Source organism: Neomonachus schauinslandi, chromosome 8 (assembly GCF_002201575.2).
Source record: "Neomonachus schauinslandi chromosome 8, ASM220157v2, whole genome shotgun sequence".
In the NCBI taxonomy this organism is placed as follows: domain Eukaryota; kingdom Metazoa; phylum Chordata; class Mammalia; order Carnivora; family Phocidae; genus Neomonachus; species Neomonachus schauinslandi.
In genome coordinates this window covers 54,449,072-54,474,546 of record NC_058410.1, presented here as the reverse complement: position 1 = coordinate 54,474,546, position 25,475 = coordinate 54,449,072, and the positions used below count along the sequence as shown (strand labels likewise).

The window sequence follows — 25,475 nt, the reverse complement described above, 5'->3', positions numbered from 1 at the left end:
CATTGTTTCTCTGAATTAGAGGATTCCTTGCTGAAGGCACAAGACCATTGAAGGAAGTAAAGCATCTGGTTTGTTTTGTAATGAGAAGCAGGAATGCAAGGTCCACTCTCTTAATAAACAAACAGGACATTGTATGCCATCATCACAGGATGTCCTTCCTTCAACAGAGGACTGACTGGGGCTGGAGGAAAAGCCGGACAGGGCGTAGAACGAGCCCCACTAATTACTGCCTCCGTCTGCCCTCCACTTGCAGTGATCAGTTCAACATTCTCTTTAACTGTGAAACGATGAATGTTCTACACTTTGCTTACATGCTCCTCCTCGGAAGTCTGGCTGTGGGTTTGGGGAGGGGAGCAAAGGCAAAGACTTTTAATCTGTAGGATTATAACTTTTCCCTATTTCCCTATTTATTAAATGGTTGAAAGAGGGAAGCTAGTTCTACCAAATCTGAATGTATTTCAGTTAGCAGGAGACATGGAAGCAGACAAGTTTGGAGGGTAGGGGGATGTGCATTTCACGGGCTATAGCTGGAAGATTAGACAGCTACATTTTATTACATGAAGTGCAAAAATAATTCCGCACTCTTTTTTCAGGTACATTTTGTATATTCTTTAAAGTGTGGATTGAGCCGAGGAACTACAAGATTTTTAGGTAATTTTTAGGTTTCCCTTAATTTAAGGAATGTGCGCCCCCTTCGAAAGCCTCAGCGGGAAGGAGGGCGGGCTGAGTATTTAGAATACAATACGGCCCGAGTAAACGTTGAGGTTAAGTGCTTTCAAAGGGAAGCAGGAAGATTCCAAATAAATGTTGAAATTCACATGCGAAGGGATGAAGCTCTAGGCGGCTCGCGATCTGGGGGAAAGCCCTGGGCTGAGCTCTCTGCGCGGCTCCGGCGAGTCCAGGTGTGGCCACGCCCCCTTCAGCAGCTGGTGGGAGTGAATCAGACGAATGGGAAATCTGCAGCAGGGAGGGGAAAGGAGCCTCCGGTCTGGTTAACACAGACTGAAAGTGCTGCGGTGACACTCAGCCCTCCAGTGCTGCGGAGAGGCAGAGCAGCGCGCAGCACCTGTCCGCCGCAGAGAGCCGGGACGCGGGCGCCGGGGCGGCCGTAGAACAGGAGGGACCGCCGAGGTGCGCGTCAGTCCTCAGCCGCGCGAGGGGACGCGGAGGAAATGTGGACTGTGTAGATAGAGATGAGCGACACTTATCTCAGATGTTGGATATTTGCTTGGAAAAGTGTGTGGGTACGACCTTGGTAAGGAACTTGATCTTGTTTTTAATTCTGAAATTGATCAGAAATTGTTGTTATTGTTGGCGTAGTCGCAGTAGAAACCAGGACAGCTTCTGCTTTAGCGCTCTTAGAACTGTCAAACATTTGTAAGACTTTTTCCTTATGAATCATTAACCCTTTCAGTTCGAGGCGTAATTGATTCATTGAAATTTCGGTAGTGGCTCCTGCCCACCCCCGTCAAAGTGACTTCTCCGGGTTGGCTTAATTTTGTAAATTTTGCTTTATTTGAACATTTATTTGGCATCATGACTGTACATGTTGGAACTAAATAAAAACAAGCAAGTTTGTCTAAATCGTCACTCAGGAAAGACAACTTTGCATCTGACTTCTTTAAAAGAGCATCGTATTTAGGGAAGAAAGAGAAGAATGTGAAAGCCACTTTGAAGGACTTTCCACGGAGAGTTGTGTTTACATTCTAAGGAGGACACGTTCTTACATGGAAATGCTACCCATGTTCCTACTTTTGATCAAACATTGTAGGGAAAAGCATTGCAGAAGTTGTTTACCTTTTTTTCTCTTTGGAAAGCACTTTTCTGAGTGTGTGTGTGGGGGGGGGGATTTGCGGGAATATCCTTATCAGTTTACAAGTGGAAGCAAGAGCCTGTCCTCTGAGTCTTCTATATTTGTTATAACTTTAGTTACAGTAAACTGAAGCACATCAGTGACTTCTGGGAATTCGTACACTTTCAGATTTAAATGGAAAGTGCTATTTGTAGCTGAGGGCTCCTAAAGGAATTCTCTCCACGGAATGCTATTGAACAGTTTTATGCTTTGTTTTTGCTTTTTCAATTTGGTGTGAGATGCCCACCAGTCAAAGGAAACTGCCAGGAGTTTTCCCCCTTCGCCCATTTTTCCTCCACGTTTTCCTGTGCTCCCAGACCATTTCTGAAAAGCTGCAGCTCAGTGATGCTGGCAGGATGCAACCCTTTCAGTCTTCCATGGGAGAGGATGAAAGGGAGCGCGCAGCAGAGCTGGGGGGGGGGGGGGGGGGGCGGCGAGTTGTTTTGAAAGTTGTTTTGCGTTGGGAGCTGGTGGGAAAGTTCAGTCTTCCCCATTTGGAAAAGGCCGGCTGGGTTCCGCTCCTGCCCCACACGCGCTTTCCATTTTTAGCTTCATTCAGAGGCAGACAGAGCTCCTTCCTCTTCCTCTCCTTGTTTGTGACACTTTTCTGAGGCAGCTTTTCCACAGCGCTGAGGGTCTGGTGGCCATGACCCCAGGAGTTCTGGGACATAGGACTGAGTGCCCACAGCATTCTTCTGCTGTGAGAGGTAAAGCCAGGGATTGTTCGGAGGTGCTTCTTTTCTTTCTTTCTTTTTCTTCCCTTTCCCCCCCAGTGAGTTTGCCACAGTCTTGTCTGTCTTTCTTTTTTAAGAACTAAGTAAGAGTAGCATTTTAAAACCTTGCTTCAAGGCAGTCTTCTTTATACAGCTTTTTGGCTCTTACTCAACTGTACCAAGCACTCTGCATCTGCTTTTAAAGTCTTGAGACTACTGTATTAGTCATAGCCTCTAGGACGAGCCACAAGATAATGGGGATTCAAGGCCTTTTCCCTTCTCTTCCAGGCTGCCCCGAAGTGTAGCTCCAGTGCTGTGAGGTTTCAAGGGTTGACCGACAGGACCATGAAAATGGACATGGAGGACGCAGATATGACTCTGTGGACAGAGGCTGAGTTCGAAGAGAAGTGTACATATATTGTGAACGACCACCCCTGGGATTGCAGCGCCGACGGAGGGACTTCAGTTCAGGCAGAGGCATCCCTACCAAGGAATCTGCTTTTCAGATATGCCACAAACAGCAAAGAGGTAAGCCTCTGGTTTCTTGCTGAAGAAGATTGGCACCTGACGCCCAATCTCCCTACCACTTGCCCTTGCGGCCTCGTATTTCTGTGAGAATCTGTAAGTATCAGTAAATAATTGATTTACTTAATTCACTTCTTTCATTGCTTTCTCTTTTCCTAAGTCTGTCCTTCTCATTTCCTCCGGCCCTCCACTGTTCCATACTAATTAGCAAACAGTTAAATCTTTTGGCAAGTTGACACATCTTGGCAAAGTGCAAGGGCAGCACAAGGTGGGCGAAATTGTCAACAACCTTCGAGAGAGCCACTGTCCACCCTGGACTTGCTGACCCTAGTCCTCCAGGTGTACCGTAGCTTTTGAGGGAGAAAACTTTCTTAGAAAAAAAGTTTTTCATGTTTCCTTTGTCTCCTTTTGGTCATTAGATGGCTTTATTCTTTTTAATGAGCCAGCTTTATTAGCTGGGTTTCTAAGATTGTTCTCAAAACCTTGGCGTGTTTATGAACTGAAGTGATGGTATAAACCAAGAAGAGGTTCGTGTAAAAGTGTCCTGCATCCGGATGACTTCAGAGCTAACCACTGTTTATCTGCCGCAGCTCCTTTGCTCTGGCTAGGCTGGCAGGCTGATTCCTTATTGGCCTCTGAAGTGGGTACACTCTTTGTTGTTTCAAAGGGGCTGGAAACCCAAACTTGGAATGAGCAAAGGATTTGTGTTTACCCTTTTATATAATGATTATAGCTAGGCGTGATGTTTAGCTGTGAAATAACTTGCAGAACCACCTCTTGTTTTGAGAATTCGGCTACTGCAGTGGTTCCTACTGGTCTCTGCAGCGGAGCTGAGTTGAGGGAACTGACCCCTCAACAGACTTCCCACCACCAGGACTACCACAGGTTACCGTCCTTTCTGTCGCTGCCTTCAGAAAGAAGTGATTCCTTGCTGTAGGAATCCATGACTTGATGCTGGGACTATTTATTAGAGCCATGTCAAATCACTTTTCCTCCTTCCCTAAGGAACAGTATTTGAAGGAGTCGGGGGAGCCTGTTGTTTGGGAAATACTTTGTCTCTTTCCTATTTGTGTGTCTGAGTTCAGTGTTTTTGGTGAGGGGGAGACACAGCTGTCTAAAATTAAATAGAGCAGCTCTGCTTTGAGTTTCATTAAGCTTACCCCTTTTTTTTCCCCCCTGCTGGAAGAATAGAGGCAGATTTTATAAAAACCAAAATTTAAATTGTAGTTGTACATGAACGTTAACCAAAAATTTAACCCCAGAGGTCGGCCTTAATTATACCTCTTTCTGAGAGTAACACTCTTTCCAATAGAAAGCTTCATGATACGTGGCCTGTGGAATCAATGTAGGATTTGTTTGGCTATTTAAGGTTCTAGCTGTGGCTTTAGAAGGTGTCGTGTGTTTTTTTCCATATCATATTTGACCAAAATAGTGGTCTGTTCCCAGGGTTCATTTGTGCCTTGTTGCACTGTCCTGCCCAGTGGACTGAAATAAAGACCTCTATTCTGTGGGTCATCTTTGCCTTTTCATTCTATAATGTTCTTATTCTCTGTTCAGCTCTTAGCTTGTTTTTCAATTTCCATCATTCTACTTAAAATCATAGCTAAATAAAGGAATGCTCTCAGATCATTAGTCCAAGGTTTAGAAAGATAGTCACTTACCCAAGATGTGTAGTGAGAAGCCTGAGCCAGGACTAGGAGCAAAGTTCTTCTGACTTCCCCAGCCAGTGCTTCTTGATTATGCTACACTGGCCCCTCTTGGTGTCACTGTGGTTTTATTTATCGTCTTTACATCTTGCAGACCGATCCTTTATTAAGCTTGTTTGGTTTGTTTTTTTTTTCTCCTCTGAACGTAGAACTTCCTATTTCAGTATGTTCTTGTAACCCTAAAGAGGGTCCTTCAAAACTAACCTAATAAGAGATCAGGGTCCTCCTGTTCTATTTTCCCATATTTTATTTAACTGAAACACTTGAATAACACATCTCCAGTTCCTAATCATAAAAGCAACCAGGAAGCCAACTCGAATGCAATGCTGTCTTACACTGATTCTGGAATTTGTACCTATTTGTCTGTTTCTTTTTCCTTCCTTTCTGCACTTTGGGAAAGGACAGCTCCCTTACGGGGGTGAAAGAGGCTCATGGAATTGAGCCATTGAGGGTGTGATACCTGAAAGCCAGTTCTCGAATGGAAACCTTCAGGATGGATGAAATGTTTACATTGACATTATTCAGTTAGTTCTTTCAGTCCCACCGACCATGGAAAGAGGGGAAAGAAGCCTTTCTATAAGGGGTTTTTATCTCACTGGTTGATCTTGCCCTTCTTTATATGCTTTCATTTAAGTAACAGAAGATGTTACATGGTGTACTGTTGTGCTGACATACTTGGGTTTTTTTTTTTTAACAAGACCATTTTTCATTATGAATTTGTGCTATGTGTCAGCACCTTTTTTTTTTCTTTTGGTTTAAAAACAAAACATACGAACCAAATTTCTGATCTTGACCCTCATTTTTAGATTTGGTTTAGAATCATTCTGCACCTTTAATGAGCCTGTTCTTACTTCCTATTTCCAGAACTCAAACCAAATATAGACATACTATTCAAAACTTTTAAAACTTTTTTTACTGATGGGTTATTCTTTTAGGGGGGATTTTCCCCTTGTCTTCCTGAAATAATCTTTTGTGAATACATGAATACAGACAGATCAATTTAAACAGTTATATTTTAGAAGCAGTAGCCTGTATCAAGTTTGCTTATATTCAAGAGGCATGGTGGCTCTAAGTCTGACCTCCGAGAGTCATGTGGTGATAAACATCAGACCGATGATGGGGACTCACCAAATGTCTATTTTGATTGAAGTCCATTATTAACTCAAGCCATCTGTAAAAAGTATCTCTCCATAACATGCAATTTCTTCTTCTTCCTACTACCTTTTATTTGTGAGACAATGTACCAAGGCATTACCATGTTTCCTTTAATATACAGATAATTAAGGAGGAAATCTTCCAAAAACATCTCCATCCATCCCACTCCCTTTTTTAAAAAATGAAGTGAATTACAAGCTGAAGTCTTAGTCCACTACAGAGTTCTAGTCATCTCAATGTAAATACCCTTGTATTCAAAATAGATTTTTAATCTAATAAGTCATTTTTATGGGGGGGTGGATTCGGGGAGGGGAAGAGATAGCTAGTAATTAAAGTCATCTTAATGTAATTTGGGGTGAGGATGCTCATACCACATTTAAACCTGAATAATGTTTCTGCTTAAAGCCCACTGCTATGTGTGTGTGTTTGTAGATTCCCTAAAGGAGGAATTGTTTAAAAAAAAAAACCCAAGTTCATATTCTCCTTGATATCAGACTTAAATTCAGCAAACCCCCCCCCCCTAAGTTGTGAAATCTCTCATTTTTATACAATGAAAAACAAGCCCTTTTTTTGTCTGGAAGCCTTAGACATCAGGGTGTGTGCTGTAACTGAGGCCACTGACAGAGACAGATCTGCCCAAGTGGTGGAAGGGCTCGCTCCCAACAGAAGGCACTGCGTGGAAGAGCTTGTGGGGCAGCGGGAGAGGAGGCAAGCAAGTGTGGAGACCAGGGTCTTCTCCCAGATAGGATTATGGGAGGCACACAGACAGTAGTCTGTTCCTAGTAATAATTCTTTAGGACCCTGGTCAGTTCCTGTGAAGTTTCCTTCTTGAGCTTAGGTGAACACATTCTTAATTAGTTTTTTTAGCACTGTGATATCCGAGGTACACACCAGATTCCTCTGTCTCATGTGTTTGCTCCAGGGATAGACTGTCGTTGGCTAAGGTTCACATCTGGATCTTTCTGGGGCAAGAGGGAGAATAGGACTTGGTCTTCCACTTCCCATTAAAAACAACCTTGGTTCCTGTTCCCCTTCCACACTTACCTAGCCGAGTGCTGTAATCTTAGAATTGCAGCTCGTATGTCCTCTTTGAATAATGTCTCAGACATGGGTTTGAGATGAAGGTATTTATCCTGTACTAAAGTGCTGGGCTGGGAATGGATAGTGATGGTATTTAAGCTATACAATTCCTTCCAACCTTGAAATTCTATTATTTTGTGTCTCTGTGTATCCACTTGTGTGAGTTTATGTGTTCCCGATAGCTCTGTGTATAATGGAACTTAAATAATAGGGTTCTGTCCCACTTGTAAAGATAATCTAATATTGGTTTTTTTTTTTTTTTTAATTACAAAATGCTCACCACAATAAGTGTAGGTTCTTACAGTTGTTTGGGGCTTGAGGATTTTCAGACTTCTCTTCCACCACAGACCCTCCTCTTTTTAATTGTTCTCCTGTCTTGCTTGCTTAATTGCATTTGTAAGGTTATAGATGGCAAGTAGTGTACTATAGCTTCCTCGGTGACTTGCTTATAGTTGTTCTCAAATAGGTGCTGGATGGTTATGTCTTCTGCAAATTCTTTTGTAGAAATAAGATTCCAGTTGATTTCTTTTTGGCCATAAGAAAATTTTGTGTGTTTTCTTAGTGTAAGATTGATAGATGAGAACCAAGAGGCCCACTGGTTTAAAAAAAGAGCAATTTGGAAGAAAAAAAAACCCAACCTCAATGTAATGCTACTTGTTGGTAATCAGGCTCTGACTCCCAAGACACTGTCTGCAAGAGACTATAATTTAAAACAAAGTTGATGAACCAGTTGAGTACCTTTCTTTAAATCACTGCTTTAAAGTGGATATGTTGAAAATATCAACTGCTAATTATTGGCTCACCAACAAATGACATTATTTGTTTTTCCTGTTTGTCATTTTAATATTATGGAATAATCACTCGAATGTGAATGCCAAATGATTTGCGTGTCATAGAAGTCAATTCCATGAATTTTTCAAATTAATTAGGTTCAATAATGCATCGTAAATAATGAGTCTCTGCATAAGTAAGTCTACTTAAGCTTTAGTACGCAGTTTTATCTCAAGACTGCTCTGAGCTACTCCTGTCCCCAGTAGCTTTACTGCCAACAAATACCAGTAACGATAAATTGTATTGAAAGGGCACATAGATGTAAATGAAGGCAGAGGAGGAGGATGAGATGAACATCTGCTTTTTTCAGCTCTCTGCCAGAAATTCATAAAGTACCAAAAATAACACTTTAGCTCACAACCTCGTTTCAACTTGTGTTAGGTGTAGGAAATTTTCTTTCTTTTCTTTTCCTTCTTTCTTTTTTTTTTTTCTTTCCTTCCTTCCTTCCTTCCTTCCTTCCTTCCTTTTTTTATTCCTGTCTTTCCAGTCTGGGTGTATGCTCCAGTGGCTTGTATATTGAATACTAAATTGTTAAAAAAAAATAATTGGCTGATAAGAAATGTACATAAGAAAGATTAGGCTGTTACAACCATGGAGATGTGCTTATTCCATATCCATTTAAACAGGTTTTAAGTTCTTGATGAGATTTATTGACATATCAATGTATATCACAACCAAAATCTGAGATTCCACTGTACACATTGACTGATACATATATTTGGACCTACCACGGCAGGTACACAATTACTCAGGAGCCATCCGGCTTAGTAAACCTGGAAGTAAATATCTCTTTTACCTCCCCTCTTGGTCCATTTCAGTAAGGTATTCAATAAGTAATTTGTAGGCGGTTTTGGACAAAAAAAAAAAAAAAATGGGAAAGTGAATAAAAAGCAACACAAAACTAACTGGGAAATGATGCAGAGGACTACTTACAGAGGAGTTCTTTTGAATAGTGATGAATTGCTTCCTGATTCCTGGTTGGTGATTTTTTTTCACTCCCTTAAAGAAATTTACGATCAAGGAGGAACTGGCATAGTTAACATGTTTCTTTAGCAAGGCCCTAGTGTGATACATCCAATCTGAGAAGGTCATTTCCTCAGATCTTAGAACCCACAGCTCTCCTCAGTATAAATTCCATTTCAAAGGACAACTTTTGACCACTGTTGAATAGAAGATGGTAGGGCAGAACAAAGTTACTTGAAAGATCTTTCTTCTATTAAAGAGAACTTACAAGCTATGAAAAAAAAAAAAAAACCTCATCTGGAATGAAAAAAAATATAGTGTGTTTTGCTTCTGGTTCCTTAGGTCTTTGTGGAACAACCAAAGAGTACTATTTTGGTTTTTGAGGTTAAAACTATTTTATTCCCCTCAAGCATGCTATGTTTATGGTTTGATGGAGAAGGAGAAACAAGAAACTAGGAGCAGGCTGAAATAGTTTAATCTTGACCGTCTAATTCTGCAGTATCTGATTCTAAAATCAGATAAAACAGAATGGTTACCCTCTCTGTTCTTCTAGTATGAAAAGTAATAATAAAAATGAAAAAGTCACCAGAGAATAATCCTTTAGACTATTTTAATGCTTGGTTGGGTATTTGCTTATGATCTGGGAGCTTAAAAGATGGTTTCCCCCTAAGATGAACTTTGTTGTTAAAATTATGTTGGCACCATTGATATCTGCTCTCCGTATCATAGTTTTGTCATTGTTGATTGTATTACCACTTGACAATTCGATTCAATAAAATCATCGGTTAATATTTTACAGTTGAGGTAATTATTTCATGTTTTATCTCCTTTAGGTTATTGGAGTGGTGAGTAAAGAATACATACCAAAGGGAACACGTTTTGGACCTCTAATAGGTGAAATCTACACCAATGATACTGTTCCCAAGAATGCCAACAGGAAATATTTCTGGCGGGTAAGTAGGGAAAAATTTTTCAGACTCCTTAAGAATTAAGGAAAAAAATGGAGCCACAATTGCTGGGTCACTTCCTTTTTCAACCTGTACTGGGGCTTACCACAACTCTTCAGGGCCCCTGTGGATACAGGGAGTTGTAAGCAAGTGTGATTGAAACTGGTTAAATTGTTTGGCTCTAGAAATACAGCCTGTAGGTGATTAGGGATGGAGATATGGACTGTATGTGAATCTTAATTTTTGCAATTCATTAGAGCTTTGTGATGAAAGGAAACAGTTTGCTGCTTGCTTCAAGGGTAGGTTCATTTGCATTTCTCTGCAAGGAAGTAGTAATGAGTCACCAAGCCTTAGATTTCACCCCTTCTTGATTTCTTGCTGAGTTAACTTTAATTGAATGGAAGAGTAATCGTAAATGAATTAGCGTGAAAATAAATGCCATTAAGGAAGGATGGGTAGAAGATGACACTGGGGGAATGGAGATGACTGGGACTGGTCTTACGTCTGCATCATAAAACTGTCGGCTTTGACAGTTTGTACTTTACTCCCATAGCACAAGGGAAGTGCTTACAATCGTGAGAGCATAAAAGTCTGGCCCATACAATTTCCTTTGGAATATTAGGATTAGGAAGGGCCGCAAAGATGAACTACTTAGACGGAACTTTTGAGTAAAAGACCCCGAATTAGAAGGGAACAGAGACAAAAATTAGACTGCTTTCCATCTTCCCACAGATCTCTCTGGGATATTCACTTTTCTCAATTAGGAAATAAGGACATGCTTACTAAATTTAAAAGTAATTTTTTTATACATGACTACCAGGGAACCATTATTTGAATTCTTTTAAGAAACAGCTGCATGGTAACAACAAAAACTGGATTATACTTATTTTGGCCAGTTTTTACCCACCATGCTTATATCTTTTGGAGAAGTATCTTTATAAAAGACTTCTATTTGGGGATCATTCAGAAGCTGTTCCATAGAAACAGGATTTTTTTTTTTTAATCCAGGGAGTTCTGTGTTTTTAGAACTTTATTTTACTATTTTCCAATCAAGAGAGTGCACTAAGAATTGTTCACTAAGAATTGTGGGCTCACAATTTTTATTTAATAATTACACATACTTAAGATATATTTACTTTGTGACTTATAATGGGCAAAATGTTAGTAAGTGCATTTTTGCCTTTATTGCCAATAAAGTCTTCTCAGAAGTGAGCCACAGAAGTGTGTCATTCTTGGCGTCAAAAGTCTGAATTAACACGATCCAGCATGAGACTTATTAATGCATGCTCATTTTTTAAAAAGGCCAGAAATACTTAAGAACCTCCTATCTCTGCCCCAGTTCCCTGGTTCATTAAAGATTCATCCCAAGGAACTGAAATGCTTTCCTTGGGAGGATTTATTTGAATCAGTCTTTCACATACAAAGGATATTGTAGGAGAAGACTCCCCACATGTTGTTAAAAGTATCCTGATTTTGCTGGCAGGAATATGAACATCTGTTGTAAGGAAAGAAAAAGTTTCATGCAAATTACACAGTCAAAGAAGAGTAGGGATGTTCAAGTTGAGAAACCAGTGACATTTCTTGTAACTGTACTATGAGTCAGCACATTTTTTAATCTTCCTGATAATATATGGCAGTGTAGCGAGGTGAGAAGGAGCAGTGTTCATTTGACGTACACATTATTTTATTTTCGTGTGTGTGTGTACAAATGACTTCATGGCACAGACGTTTCTGTTTTTAAATGAGCGTACAGTAAATTGTAGTCCATGGAAGGCTGACTGGAATCCCACACCCTTAGCTTTAGAAAGCAGTCTCCGCCCAGCGAAGAGTGCAGAACGATGGAACCCCATGTTCCTGGAAGTTTGCACATCAGAGTAAACAAACTTGAAAACCCCTCTTGATAGCAGAATTCACCCAGCCTTGTTCCATTTTCTCTTAACAAAACACACCGCAAAAGCTCTCACAAGCTGCTTTGATGAAGCCACATGTATTTCCCCCTCCACAATTTACAGGAAGTTACTCTTAAAAGAAAGTGATTCTGGTGTTTACTGCCCGTGTTAAAGGGACAGAGTTCCTTTTTGTTTCTGATACGTGTGAGTGAAATACAGACACGATTTATAGACTATCATATTCAGTATGTGACTAGGAACAAAGCCATAACCTCCTCTCCGGTTAGAGCAAAATTTCTGCTACAACCAGTGCCTTCCTACTTGAAGACTACGAGTTGCAGATAACCAGGTATTGATTATAGAGGGATAAAGAAATTTCTTAAGTCTGAAGAAAAAGTGGTACACCTTAAAAAGAGGGAGAGAGAGAAACTTTCTGTGGAAGGATGAGGAGTGTTATAAAGTAGTTTCAGCAAGAATGTATGTTTTAATTTTTCCTATTCTTACCTCTGCCTTTTTACGGAACATAGCCTGAGCGCATCTGTTAACCAGAAGTAGTATTACCGTGAGGATTATGCGTTGCCTTTAAAGAAGAGCACAGTTTCTTCCTGTTCTTTTTCGAAAAACACATGCCTATGGCTCTGTCAGTTGGTGTTTTAGCCAACCACCTTACAGATAAGAGGGTTCCCTCTCCCCTCCTTCGGCTTGAAAAGAGAAGTGCAAGGCTGAACATGTTTATCAAGAGGAAAAGTGACTTCTTAGTCGACTGTCAAATCCTGGCTTCTGTCCCGGTATTCACTTTGTTATGGCAGGTGAAGTTCACCTTTGCCCCACCCAGTGTTTCCACAAAAAGGCAGGGTTCCAAGTATTCATATGAACAAGTGTTACTTCTGGACTTGGAGGCTTGGGGGTGGAGGATGTTTGCATAGTTTAAGCCTTGGGCGGGGGTGTAGGAAACGGCAAGTACAGAGGCCATAGAAAAAGTTGAGACTCAGTTTGACGTATTCGGTTGGCTTGGTCTTCTACCCAGTGACTCAAAGCATTCAAAGTCAGCATAATCGGAACTAAAGTTAGTAGCTTCGCCCATTTGCCGTTCACGGCTGTAGCAAAAGTAATACTCTCTGGTGGTTTGATCTGTCCGAGGCAGCTCCTTAAATGAAATGTGGTGTTTCATTCTTCTGTCATTTTCCCCCAAACACGAAAAGATGATAAAACTGAAATGGAAAAGGTAACTGACAAAGTGTGCCTTACCTGTTTCCGTCCTGATTTTCTGCTGATTCAAGACTACTCTGGCTAAACCGATTTCTTTCTTTTTCTAAGTGGGCAACAGGGAATGAGAAATCACACACGGTCCTTGCCGTGTTTATTCTTAGAGGTGCCGGGGTAGCTTTCCATTGCTTTGGGGCTGACTTTCTTTTACACGTCTGTCTTTTCATTTGGACAGATCTATTCCAGAGGGGAGCTTCTCCACTTCATCGATGGCTTTAATGAGGAGAAAAGCAACTGGATGCGCTATGTGAATCCGGCGCACTCTGCCCGGGAGCAAAACCTGGCTGCGTGTCAGAACGGGATGAACATCTACTTCTACACCATTAAGCCCATCCCTGACAACCAGGAGCTTCTTGTGTGGTATTGTCGGGACTTTGCAGAGAGGCTTCACTACCCTTATCCTGGAGAGCTGACAATGATGAATCTCAGTAAGTGGATTATAGAACAAAATAAATAAATCAATAAAAAATGCCAGTAATGTCAGTTCTGCTCCTAAGAGCTAATAACATGTTGTTTAATTATATGGCTTCATTTGTTGGGCCAAGTAGGTGACTTTAAACAAGCGACGAGGAAAAGGGAAAAAAAATTATTTTAGTCCCTGTTGCCCATTATGAAACTTGATCATGTAAAATATTAAAAGCTATTTTGAATGTTTAATTCAGAAAGTTACTGGAAGAAATATATGTCCAATTCTAATCTTTCCAAAAGGGGGCAGGTAGGGAGTATAAAAGGGATTGGTCCTGACATGCCTAGTATGCAAGGTATAGCCCTTGTTTGTGGTGATTTGTTGGTGCTTACAATGTGTGTTGGAATATTGTGGAGATGCACATTTGGTTGTCAACATATGGTCTGATGTAGAACTTATCAGATTGTTTTTAGAAAAACTCACAGCTATAATTTTTAAAATATTATTTTAAGTGGATAACTAAAGATTTTATATCCTAGCTTCCTTAAGGCAAAAACCTAATTATCTAACTTCCTGATCACTATTACAGTAGCTATGTATCACTTTATTTTAACAAATTCTCAGTTCCTTAAATAGCTTATACTTTTTTATTTGGTTGAAGTTATTGTCATAACCCCTCTGCAAAGGGCTACCTCATTTTAGTCATTCTCAAGTGATCTCTAGGAACAATTTAAGAATGACCATAAAACTCCAATCTGTTGTAATTATGGTTGTGTGTTCTCAGTTAGACTACTACGTTTTAAGGAAGTTTTTAACATTAGATCCTTGTGGTGTAAAGGTCTTGGCGTCTAAATTCTGAAATTTTTGTAACTTTTTGTTTTGATATGATTTAAACTTAAGGAAGAGTTGCAAAAATAGTACAAAGAATTCCCAGATACCTTTTACCCAGATTTACCAATTGTTGATAATGCAGTCCTCTTTGCTTTATCTGAAGGCTCAACTGTTTTAGTTCACATTTCCACCTTTGAAGCATTTGGAATGAATGTTAATTTTAACATAAATTAGAATTTTGACTTCAACTTTAGGACCAATTAACAAACCCATTACCTGTCCTGGTCAGGATAAGCCAAGTCTGTAGCTAGTTGGTGCTTACCCCACACTGTCTAGTTTACTTGATCTCCCTACGATCTCAATACTATATTTGCAGTTTTCTGAAAAGCTGGGACTATAAAAGCTTATGAATCTCCCTCTCAGGATCACCTTTCAAGTTTGCATTTGTGGTCCTCTCTCTCTCACACACACACACAGGCTCTTAGTGCACCCTTGAGCTTTAGGAAGAGGTCTTGGAATAATTGGAAACAACCTGGCTTCCAAACATGAGCATGAGGGGTGAATCAGGTCCTGACCAAAGGTGTCAGTTCTTTTCCCTCCTATCTCTTCTGAGCTCCCAAGAGTCTGTGGTATGCGCCGAGCATCCCAGGAGCCCTCCAGCTGTTTTGGCATCTGCACGTGCCAGGCCCACTGCGCAGGGCCGAGTGGTAAAAAACAGCTTATATTCTAGCAGAGCCTCTCACAGGAAGATGTGCTGCTTCCTCTTGACTTTCTCAGCATGGCAAGGTCTCCTTACATTCCTTGAGCTTCATCATTCATGGATTCAGAGAAAGACCTTGGTTGTTTTGTTTTTTTGGTTTTTTTTTTTCAAACAGTAACTCCATTTGGAGTGACCCACCCCAGTGACTTTGCACCAACCACGAAGAAGCTTTTTCACCTACATCCTTCACCTGGTGTGGTTTCAAAGGCCCTACATTTTTATTCCCCGAAGGCTTTGCACAATATTTAAGAGTCAAGTGCTTATTCTCTGTGTTCAGAGCAACTTCCATGTATACTGTGAAATGACACTTTTGTTCCCACAAATGTCCCTTTTTATTTATGCAGAATTTTTTCTAAATGGTGGCTTAACATTTTCAGGGACCCTTTCCTTCTCCAGTGTTCATAGTAAAGGAGAGTGAACAAATAACCAGTCACATTAAGCCAAGACTCCTGCTGCCGATTGTGAAACCAGTTGTCTTAGGTGTGGTAACTGATGATTGAGCCTCTGATCAGGAAAATTTCCACTCTTTCATCAGGCCTAATAGGTAGATTGTGTCTTCAAATGAGTTGTGTTGGGTTTCCATGCTTCGAGCACAACAGAGGTTTGTGCCAGAATCTCCGTGAGGACGTTAAATGGCAGTGATGGTTCAACTGGTAGAATTTTGAGAAGAGATTCGAATTAAACCGAGGTTAAAAAATAATAAGTAGCCAGAAATCACAAAGTGGCGTTTTTTTAAGAAACAAAAGAAAAGGAGTAGAAACTATTAAATTTAACTCTTACCCCTCCCAGGTTTTTGGTATTTTTTTCCTATGTATCTAACCAACCCATCTAGAAAACAGTTGACCAAATTATAGACTTCTTAATGTTAATCTGCTTTCTCAGTTTCAGTTGAAAACAGACTTTGTTTTGCCTACTGCAGAACTTCTAGGTTCTTTCTTGTAGTCTTGGGGGTTCTTATTATAGATCGAAAATGTGAGTCGGCATAATTAAGCCATTCAGAGCCTTCAGAAGCAGTTCACTCTTGAAATGACTCCGTCCGCCTACAGCCATTTAAGATTTAAGAACAAAAACAGATCTTGATTTTCTTCTTCATGTTAACTCAAGCTGCTGCTGAGTGGGAGAGTCAGAAATGACACCAGCTCTACTGATTACTCAGCTGCTGAAGGATGATTTTTTAAAATGTACCTTCACATAGATTCCATGACTTCCACCTTTGAACATCTTAGGGAGCTAACGTTTCCCTCTGGATATTGTTTTGGAGGAAGATAGAAATTTATTTCTATGGAGGCATAAGAGATACCAAACGTTGATTGTGGATTTACTATATGCTGGGTCCTGTGCTAAGTCTTTTGCATGGAAAATTATAGATTCTGACTTTCCTGTTTGTTGGCCCAGTCATTAGCTTTGTTTTCAGTTTAATAACCGAATTATTAAGGTACCTAGTGAGAACACCTGACTAAATAGGAGGGACAGTGCTACTGATGGACGTGCACTTCTTGTTTATGGGCTTACTCTGTTGAACTTTAGAACCAAGAGAGTATTGAAGCCACTGGAAAAATTCTGAGACTGAGGTGTAATTGGCCACATGAAAATGGTGAAGTTTCTGTACGTTTTATGAGGGTGCCATCTTTTTTTTAAATGTGGGCCTACACGGGTGCCTCCAGATTGTTCTTTTTCACCTCCATAAAATTCCTTCCTGTGGCTGTGAGATGCCTCGCCTATCAGTTTCCCAACTTAGTTGTCTCTCTTCCTTTACCATTTCAGCTTTAAAAAACAAAAGTGACAATTTGAACTTCCTGCCTGCTGGGCCTCACTGAAAGACTGATATTGGCCCGATAAGGGCTTATTTATTTTGGTTTAGTGGCTTCAGAAATCCCTCTCCCTCAACAAGCTTTCCATCACTGCCCCCATCAGCATCTTCCCTGATAGTGTCTTGGCTGTGTTTATTCTGGGGCTGCTGGCTCACCCGGGAGTAACTGATAACAGCTAGCAGGAGATAACATTCTCCGAGGGCCTCTCAAACTGGAATCGAATCCCTCAAGCCTGTCAGTCCAGAGAATGGATTTGAAGGGTTCAGAATCTGGACTTCCACAGAGTTCATTTCTAGACCTATCAGGTATCAAGCCTGGAGTGCTTTCTCAGTGAAATCAAATGGAAACTTTTTTTTGTTGTTGAGATGACAAATGATACTTTTACAGAGGCTTCAGCATGGTCCCACAAACCTATCCCCTTCCGATGCGGAGGCCAAGAGCTCCCCTGCCTCCCAAGGCATCCGCACACATGGCTGGCTCATGCCTTCAACCTACTCCTCCTTGTGGGGCAGCTGTTCAGTTGGAATGATTGCCCTCTGATAACCAGAGCTCCAGCGAAGCAGCGTTATGTTTTACTTTTGATTTCCAGGGAAGGCTGAGCGGGGACTTTTTGGTGTTCCCTGCTCTGACTGGTGTTTTCAAGGCGTCGTTTGTTCCGTGTGTTTGGAGGGGCAGGGCTGCTGATGGCCTGGAGAGCCTGAACTGTCCTCATTGCTGCTCTTCCTAAATAGTGTATTTACAGAGTAATAATATAGAATAAATGCTTTCATCTTAGCTGCCTGTTTTCTTTGGTGCTCTAAGTAATTGAACTGGCTTGGGAAGTGCCTGTTGTGGTTTGGCAGAGATGAGTATGTCACGCCTTGTGATTCCAGGGGACAGCATTGCTGGGAGCCTGGTTAGACCAGGCAGAGCCTTGGTGCCATTCTTGTGTTGTCAGCAACTCGAGAGGAAGGGGTGGCATCCATGTTGCTAATCTACTTGGCATAGGCAGTTTGAACAGGGTTTTATCAAATTCGTATTAAACAAGAATCGAGGTGAAAACTGATGACTGTTTGTTACTTGAAATGAGACTTAATCTTTCACATCTAGTTCTCAGGGTGTGCTGATTTCCTTTCGGTACAATGTGAACACCAGAATGACTTTTATTAACCTCTGACACCCCCACCCCAGGATTATTTCCACCCCATTTTAATGGAAGCTCTTCCGTTCTAGCTTGAACAGCACTTTTCCATCATACAGTTTTTACTGGTAGAAACAAAATAATCCAGACGGTGCTCTTGATTCGAGATGTTGTCACCGTTCCTGTTTTGTCCAGAAGGAAATGGAGCGGTGCGTCTGAGCGAGTGGCCCCGAGCCCTCTAGAATGAGAGGGCGTTGAGAAGCCAGGTGTGTCTCGCTTGTGGCCAGATGGCGCTCAGGTTTTCTCAAGGAGAGAGCAGCTTTAGCAATTTCACTTCAGTTCTCTATAACCCTTTGAGTAACCGTCCTTTCTTTATTTCAGCACAAACCCAGGGCCATCCAAAGCAGCCCAGCACTGAGAAAAATGAACTGTGCCCGAAGAACGTCCCAAAGAGAGAGTATAGCGTGAAAGAAATCCTGAAATTGGACTCCAACCCCTCCAAAGGAAAGGACTGCTACCGTTCCAACATTTCACCCTTCGCGTCAGAAAAGGAGGCAGACGACTTCCGAAAAAACGGGAGCCCGGAAATGCCCTTCTACCCTCGGGTTGTTTACCCCATCCGGGCCCCTCTGCCGGAGGACTTTTTGAAAGCCTATGGGCTGGAGAGGCCGACCTACATCACTCACTCCCCCATCCCGTCCTCCACGACCCCGAGCCCCTCGGCGAGAAGCAGCCCCGACCAAAGCCTCAAAAGCTGCAGCCCGCACAGCAGCCCGGGGAACACGGTGTCGCCCCTGGCGTCCTGCCCTCCAGACCACCGGGACTCGTACGCCTACTTGAACGCCCCCTACGGCCCCGAAGGCTTGGGCTCCTACCCGGGCTACGCGCCGACCCCGCACCTGCCCCCGGCCTTCATCCCCTCCTACAACGCCCACTACCCCAAGTTCCTTCTGCCCCCCTACGGCGTGAATTGCAACGGCCTGGGCGCCGTGGGCAACATGGGCGGCGTGGGCAACTTGAGCCTCTTCCCCAGGCTGTACCCCGTCTACGGCAGCCTCCTGGGCGGCGGCGGCTTGCCGCACCCCCTGCTCAGCCCGGCCTCCCTGCCCAGCTCGCTGCCCTCGGACGGGGCCCGCAGGCCGCTGCAGCCCGACCACGCGCGCGAGGTGCTCGTCCCGGCGCCACACAGTGCCTTCTCCCTCCCCGGGGCGGCCGCCAGCATGAAGGACAGGGCGAGCAGCCCCACCAGCGGGTCGCCCACGGCCGGCACGGCCGCCTCGGCGGAGCACGTGGTGCAGCCCAAAGCTACCTCAGCGGCGCTGGCGGCCCCCGGCAGTGACGAAGCCATGAATCTCATTAAAAACAAAAGAAATATGACCGGCTACAAGACACTGCCCTACCCTCTGAAGAAGCAGAATGGCAAGATTAAGTATGAATGCAACGTTTGCGCCAAGACGTTCGGCCAGCTCTCAAATCTGAAGGTAGGCCTCCCGGCGGGCCCGGCCACTGCCGCGTGTGCGCGTGCGCGCCTGCGTGTCGCTCGCTCTGCGCCGCTCACTAGGCGCTTTTGCACCAGTGTGAGACTCGGGCCGGGAGTAGTGGATTGGGGGTGGCGGGGTTCCTTTGCTTTTGCCATTTCTGGCTCTGTGACTTCGGACTCGTAACTTCTCTGCTGAGTTTCTTCAGAATAGTGAAAATGTGGGGTTTGGGCTAGAAGATCAGTTTAAAGTCCTGCGGGTCTGTGACTTCTGTTCCTTTGGCGCAGACGAAACGAAGCGTTCTGAAAATATTGGGGCTCCGTTTGTTCGGTTTAAGATTTAACTTGATGGTTTTCTTAAGATGTCCGCATCGTAAATGCCTGAGTCCTTGAGCAGAAATGTGAGGTCTCCCCACCGACCGAGAGCAGGGCTAACGCACGTGGCTTCTTTCCAGGTCCACCTCAGAGTGCACAGCGGAGAACGGCCTTTTAAATGCCAGACTTGCAACAAGGGCTTCACTCAGCTCGCCCACCTGCAGAAACACTACCTGGTACACACGGGAGAGAAGCCACATGAATGCCAGGTGGGCAGTGTTTTCTGGTAGAAATTTTAACCTTTGTAGAGAATGTCTCAGGGGCGGTCTCCCTGTGTCCTGTAGCCCATAGATTAAACCGACACAAGAATTCTGCCCGGTCACAGGCTGGTAAGCCTGTATCTGCTGATGAGCAGAGATGATGACAGGGCCGGCTTCCAGTGGGTGGAAAATGGCAGGGGGTAGTAAACACCTCCGCGCGCCGTGCCCACATTTGCCTGTTTGCTTAATGCCACACCAGAGGTCCACGGGGAGGCTTCTCGCCTCACAGGTTGCTGGGCGTCGGTATGTAAGCTTGCCCTTCCCACTGGCAACTCTTAATCTTCTGGTCTTCCCGCTTCCCTTCTCTGCCCGCTTCCCCACCTGTAGGTTTGCCACAAGCGATTTAGCAGCACCAGCAATCTCAAGACCCACCTGCGACTCCACTCTGGAGAGAAACCTTATCAGTGCAAGGTGTGCCCTGCCAAGTTCACCCAGTTTGTGCACCTGAAACTCCACAAGCGCCTACACACCCGGGAGCGGCCCCACAAGTGTGCCCATTGCCACAAGAGCTACATCCATCTCTGCAGCCTCAAGGTCCACCTGAAGGGGAACTGTCCCGTGGCCCCAGCCACGGGGATGCCTTTGGAGGATCTGACCTGGATCAACGAAGAAATCGAGAAGTTTGACATCAGCGACAACGCCGACCGGCTCGAGGACATGGAGGACAACATTGATGTGACCTCTGTGGTGGAGAAAGAAATTCTGGCTGTGGTCAGAAAAGAGAAGGAAGAAACTGGCCTGAAGGTGTCTTTGCATAGAAACATGGGGAATGGACTCCTCTCAGGGTGTAGCCTTTATGAGTCATCAGACCCATCCCTCATGAAGTTGGCTCACAGCAACCCACTACCTCTGGGGCCTGTAAAGGTCAAACAGGAAACAGTTGAACCAATGGATCCTTAAGATTTTCAGAAAACAAAAAGTGTTTTGTTTTGTTTCTTAACTTATGACTTGGCAAGTCAGGGTGCCTGTAGCAAATGCTTGTACATAATTCCAGTTCTGCAAAGCTCTCCTGACGGCAGATGGTTTCCCCTCACCTCTCTGGAATTAAAGAAGGAACTCCAAAGTTACTGAAATCTCAGGGCATAAATGAAGCAAAGACAATATATATACATATTATATATACTTATTTACACCCCCATCTATATATTTGAACCTGTGTATTTTGAATATTTGTGTGGATATGTTTGCATAGCCTTCCCATTGCTAAGACTATTGCCTAGCCATAATTATTTTTTCAATGATAATCCTTCATAATTTATTATACAATTTATTGTTCAAAAAGCAATAATTAAAAAAGTTTACAATGACTGGAAAAATTCCTTGTAATTTGAGTTATAAATGTTATATTTTTGTCTTGTGGCCATTCTTTGTAGATAATTTCTGCACATCTGTTTGAGTCCCTATGATTTAGTAAACAAATACATTACTTCAGTTGACCTCCCTCTACAATAATGGTTTGAAAATGAGGTTTGGTATTGCCAAAGTTAGACAGTTGATGTGTTAACTCATAAGATCTGTCATTTGAACAGCATTGTGTAACTTGGGGAATGTGTGCAGAATTACCCAATAATAACTTCAGTAGAAGAAACAAGAAAGGGAATCTTGTATGTTTGTGTAGATAGTTCAGATTCTTTTCCCCCTAGCCATGGATTTACCAGAAAGGAGACAAGAAGGCTTTGCCAACCTGTCTTCCTCTCCAAAGAGCAGGGTTACCCCACCCCCAAAGTCACATGACCATTCAGAGTGGTCACGTGACCGTTGCATCCCAATGTATTATCTGAAAATGTGAATAAGACAAAAATGCCATGTTTAAAACCACCGCGAAATGTTCCCAAAGCACAGGTGGTTTTGTATGTGTGAGGTTTGGGGGCTTGAGTCTGGGTGTTGTTTTTGTTATTGGGGGGTTTTTTTGTTGTTATGTCAAGATTGCACAGACATGGTGCTCTACCGGGAAGGATTTGAGGTAGATAGGCTCAGGCCACACTTTAAAAACAAAAAAACCGAAAAACGGGTATTCTTGTTGTCTTAGGGTAAAAGCAGGCAATGCACATTCCTATCCCCAACACATCAATTGTATTTTGTTCTGTAAAACTCAGATTTTCCTCAGTATTTGTGTTTTTACATTTTATGGTTAATTTAATTAAAGATGAAAGGGCATTGCAAAGCTGTTCAACAACAATTACCTCATTGAGTGTGTCCAGTAGTACAGGAAGTGATGTCTTATCTAATGATTTGCTACTCTAGAGGAGAAACCAAGTGCGCTCCAGAAAGACAGAATGTGTGCCGTTCTGTCTTTCACTCTGCTAAGCCCAAAGATTACATGTCAGCATTCAAGGTGTAGCAAAGGATGATGTATATTTATAAATCTATTTATACCACTATACCATGTGTATATATAATATATTTATAACCACTTAAATTGTGAGCCAAACCATGTAAAAGAACCTACTTTTCCTAAGGGCAAAAAGAGAAAACCAATCCTTTCTGAGGCTTTGCTTAACACTTGATGGCCTCACTATCATAGACATTGGTGAGCTTGGGCACCTCCTTGCTATTGAAAGGGACCCCAAAACCTTGGTGCAAAGATGGGGACTGCATAACAACCAGGGGGAGAGATACTCACCGTCTTTCACCAGTAAGGGCAGTCTAAGATGGCTTTATTTTTGTTTTGCCACATTATGATTATGTGGTCACACCCAAGTCACGGAAATAAAGTCCCATTACTCCCTTTACCACTGTTAACTTTTCTCTCTCTTCCTCTCCTTCCTTCCTTCCTCACTAACTGATGCATCACTAATCAGTCTGGTTTCTATATTCAGCCTTTTATTGATGGCAACTACTGTCAACCAGCAGCAAAGGACGAACTTAGGAGAATCCAGGGATACCTCAGAGCCTTACTGATCTGTTCCTCTAAGTGGCAAAACTGACAATTTTTTATGGATCAGTGCTGGACCAACACAGTCCTTAATTGTAGGTAAACCAAAGCATCGCACACTGACATTGACACCAAATACTTTCGGTTCTGCTCATTTGTTCTCTTCTTTTCCCTTTTGTGCTTTCTTATTTGTGGGAATTTTTACCAAGACCCGCGTTGCTTGAGACTTCTTGATTCTCTTTACCATTTGACTTTCCCTCGTAGGCCTCTTACATGTGAATGCTGAGCCCACAATCAACAGTGGTTTTATTTTTTTCCTCTAATCAAAGTTAAAACTGACCAAAGTTATTGGCTTTTTACTTTGCTAGAACAACAAACTATCTTATGTTTACGTACTGGTTTACATTGTTATTTATGTGCAAATTGTCAAAATGTAAATTAAATATAAATGTTCATGCTTTACCAGTGCTTGTCTGATGTCTTCAGTGAAGGGCCAGTGAAGCGACATCTTCACCGTGCCGTTAGGGAACACTTTTGAACATGACAGTGTTTGCCTCTCTCCTGCCCCCCCCCCCCCCCCCCCCCGGCCCGCGCCCCCCCTCCCCCCCCCCCCCCCGGGGCCACCATTTTGGGTGGTCTCAAGTGGTGGTCCGTTTTCTCTCATCAGCGAACAGCTTAAGATTTTTCAATTATGAGCTATAGTGAGGAAAGCATTTCAAACATTAGTAATGAATTTTGATTGTCTGTTTTACTTTGTTGATGGGGATGGGGTGGTGAGGAAGTAAGGAAGACTTGGATCCTTAGCCTTCCTAGCCTCATGACAGCGTGTACGTGTTTTGCGTGTGTGTGTGTGTGTGTGTGTGTGTGTGTGTGTGTGTGTGTGTAGACCCAACTGACTCGGGTAAGGGGCCCGGAGGAAAACTGGGTTGAAGAACAACACTTTGCCCAGTGAAGACAACGTTTTTGCCTCAGTAGCTAGCACTGAGCATGCCACAGGGAATAAGTTCTTTTTGTGCCTCTGCATAGTCTTCTTGCCCTACATCCCACGGTATTTTTTTCCCTTCACATCTTAGCTCAGAAAGTAGATCTGCCACTTGTTCATTTAAAATGAATTTCAAGACAGCTGTTGTTTTACCAGAATCTGGGCATTGTTAGGATGAAACCCAGAGACATGTTGGTATGGCCATGCAGTCCCAACTGTCATGTGGTGGGAAAGGGTCTATTTGTTTGTCCATGGAGGCTCCAGAAACTAACCTGTCTCCAGGCACAAATAAATCTGAGTCTCATTTGGTAGATATGAATAGGAGATGCTTTTAGAAAACTGTTAGTGTCCTCAGTGAAAAAATCCAAAAGTCCCTTGCAAATAGTGTTCCTGCTTGCCATGTCATCTATTACCAAGTTCATGGTTCCATGTCCATGCTAGCCACATGTTAGGAATACTGCTCCTTCTTACATTTGGATACTCGAAACTGCCCGATGGTTTTTTTTTTTCATGTTTCTTCTTTATATTCACTTAAACATCTGTGCCAAGAATTTGAAATGCTGCCAACATGTAACTGTGGAGTTAAGAAAACCAGAACCCTATTGTCATAAACGTGCCAAATGGTGCTGGTTTCACTACTAAATTCTACAGAACCATTGTGGTAATAATTTTTCAAAACAAAGCCCAATAAGATTCAAAGTGTAACAGTTACTACCATAAATCATAGTTCTTTACTTGGCAAAGCATGCCTTTTTTTTTCTTGAGAGTTATGTATCTTGGGAACTCTTGTGGACTTAGCTGTTTAATGAAACATTACATGAAAAGATAATATTCACTAGGAGCTCAAGTCCACCCAGCTGACATCCACACAGTTGGATCAAGGCTTCATGCAGCTGTTTTCAGGGCAAGGCAAGACTGAAGAAGTCATCTTTTTCTGAGTCTTAACCTTAAAATAAAAGCTCTGTTCTGAAATAATACATTCAATTCCCCACCATAAGGGAATATACAGAATGTATGGTGCTATGGGAGTTTATGGGCACATTTCTAGATTATTTCTTCCCTTGGGGGACAGCAAATCCATTTAGGACCTGTAAGTTTGTATAAGTGAGCTCATTCCTCTGTGTGTGTGTGTGTGTGTGTGTGAAGCCTTCTCTAAAAGGAGATAATGAGCAAAGGCCAGAGCAGAGAAATGAAAGTAATTAAAGGCACATGGTGGAGGATTTCTGATGTAGAACCAGGCCTCAAGGATAATCTGGTCTAGAAAGGAAGGGTGTACCACAGAGAGTGGCAGCTTAAAAAAAAAATGAATGAACAGGAGAGAAGTTACATAGAACGTGATCCTTGAACCAATCCGGAAGACACTTCCACTTCCTTCAGGAGACCCTGAGAACTTTGTCCATAACATGTCCATTTCATTATCAACTTCAGGCCAGAAGAAATCAGATCATTCTGAGCACTGGCCACCTCTCTGGAGTCCACTTCTGGGTGTGCAGCAGCTGCAAGAAACGTTTCAGGACTCAGATAATTCTCCCATCACTTCCTTTTCCAAACTTCAAGTCCTCAGAGCCCCCCCGGTCCATTTGCTCAAAGCGCTGCTGACAGCGACTCCTTAAATGAGAAGCGATTTTAATCTCAATACAGCCTTAATTAT

At 42.7% G+C, this 25,475-nt stretch overlaps 1 protein-coding gene across 2 annotated transcripts; it reads left to right on the top strand.

The window, feature by feature from the left end:
- Nucleotides 1-1,130: 1,130 nt before the first annotated feature.
- PRDM1 (PR/SET domain 1) lies at nucleotides 1,131-23,298 on the top strand. Of its 2 annotated transcripts, XM_021693140.1 has the most exons (7): nucleotides 1,131-1,255; nucleotides 2,854-3,093; nucleotides 9,659-9,778; nucleotides 13,103-13,355; nucleotides 18,237-19,336; nucleotides 19,788-19,916; nucleotides 20,295-23,298. In XM_021693140.1, exons 1-7 carry the CDS (start codon nucleotides 1,214-1,216, stop codon nucleotides 20,865-20,867), a joined length of 2,457 nt encoding a protein of 818 aa, XP_021548815.1. In that variant the 5' UTR covers nucleotides 1,131-1,213; the 3' UTR covers nucleotides 20,868-23,298. The 2 variants fall into 2 exon arrangements, with proteins under 2 accessions (XP_021548815.1, XP_021548816.1); XM_021693141.1 differs by lacking the exons at nucleotides 1,131-1,255; nucleotides 2,854-3,093; nucleotides 9,659-9,778 and adding an exon at nucleotides 12,878-12,886.
- Nucleotides 23,299-25,475: the final 2,177 nt, after the last annotated feature.

Excerpts from the sequence above, each read along its gene's own strand:
- PRDM1 (XM_021693140.1), top strand. The coding sequence starts at position 1,214 with ATGTTGGATATTTGCTTGGAAAAGTGTGTGGGTACGACCTTG. Across the intron at positions 3,094-9,658 it reads ATGCCACAAACAGCAAAGAG|GTTATTGGAGTGGTGAGTAA; the intron begins GTAAGCCTCTGG and ends TATCTCCTTTAG. Across the intron at positions 19,917-20,294 it reads AGAAGCCACATGAATGCCAG|GTTTGCCACAAGCGATTTAG; the intron begins GTGGGCAGTGTT and ends CCCCACCTGTAG.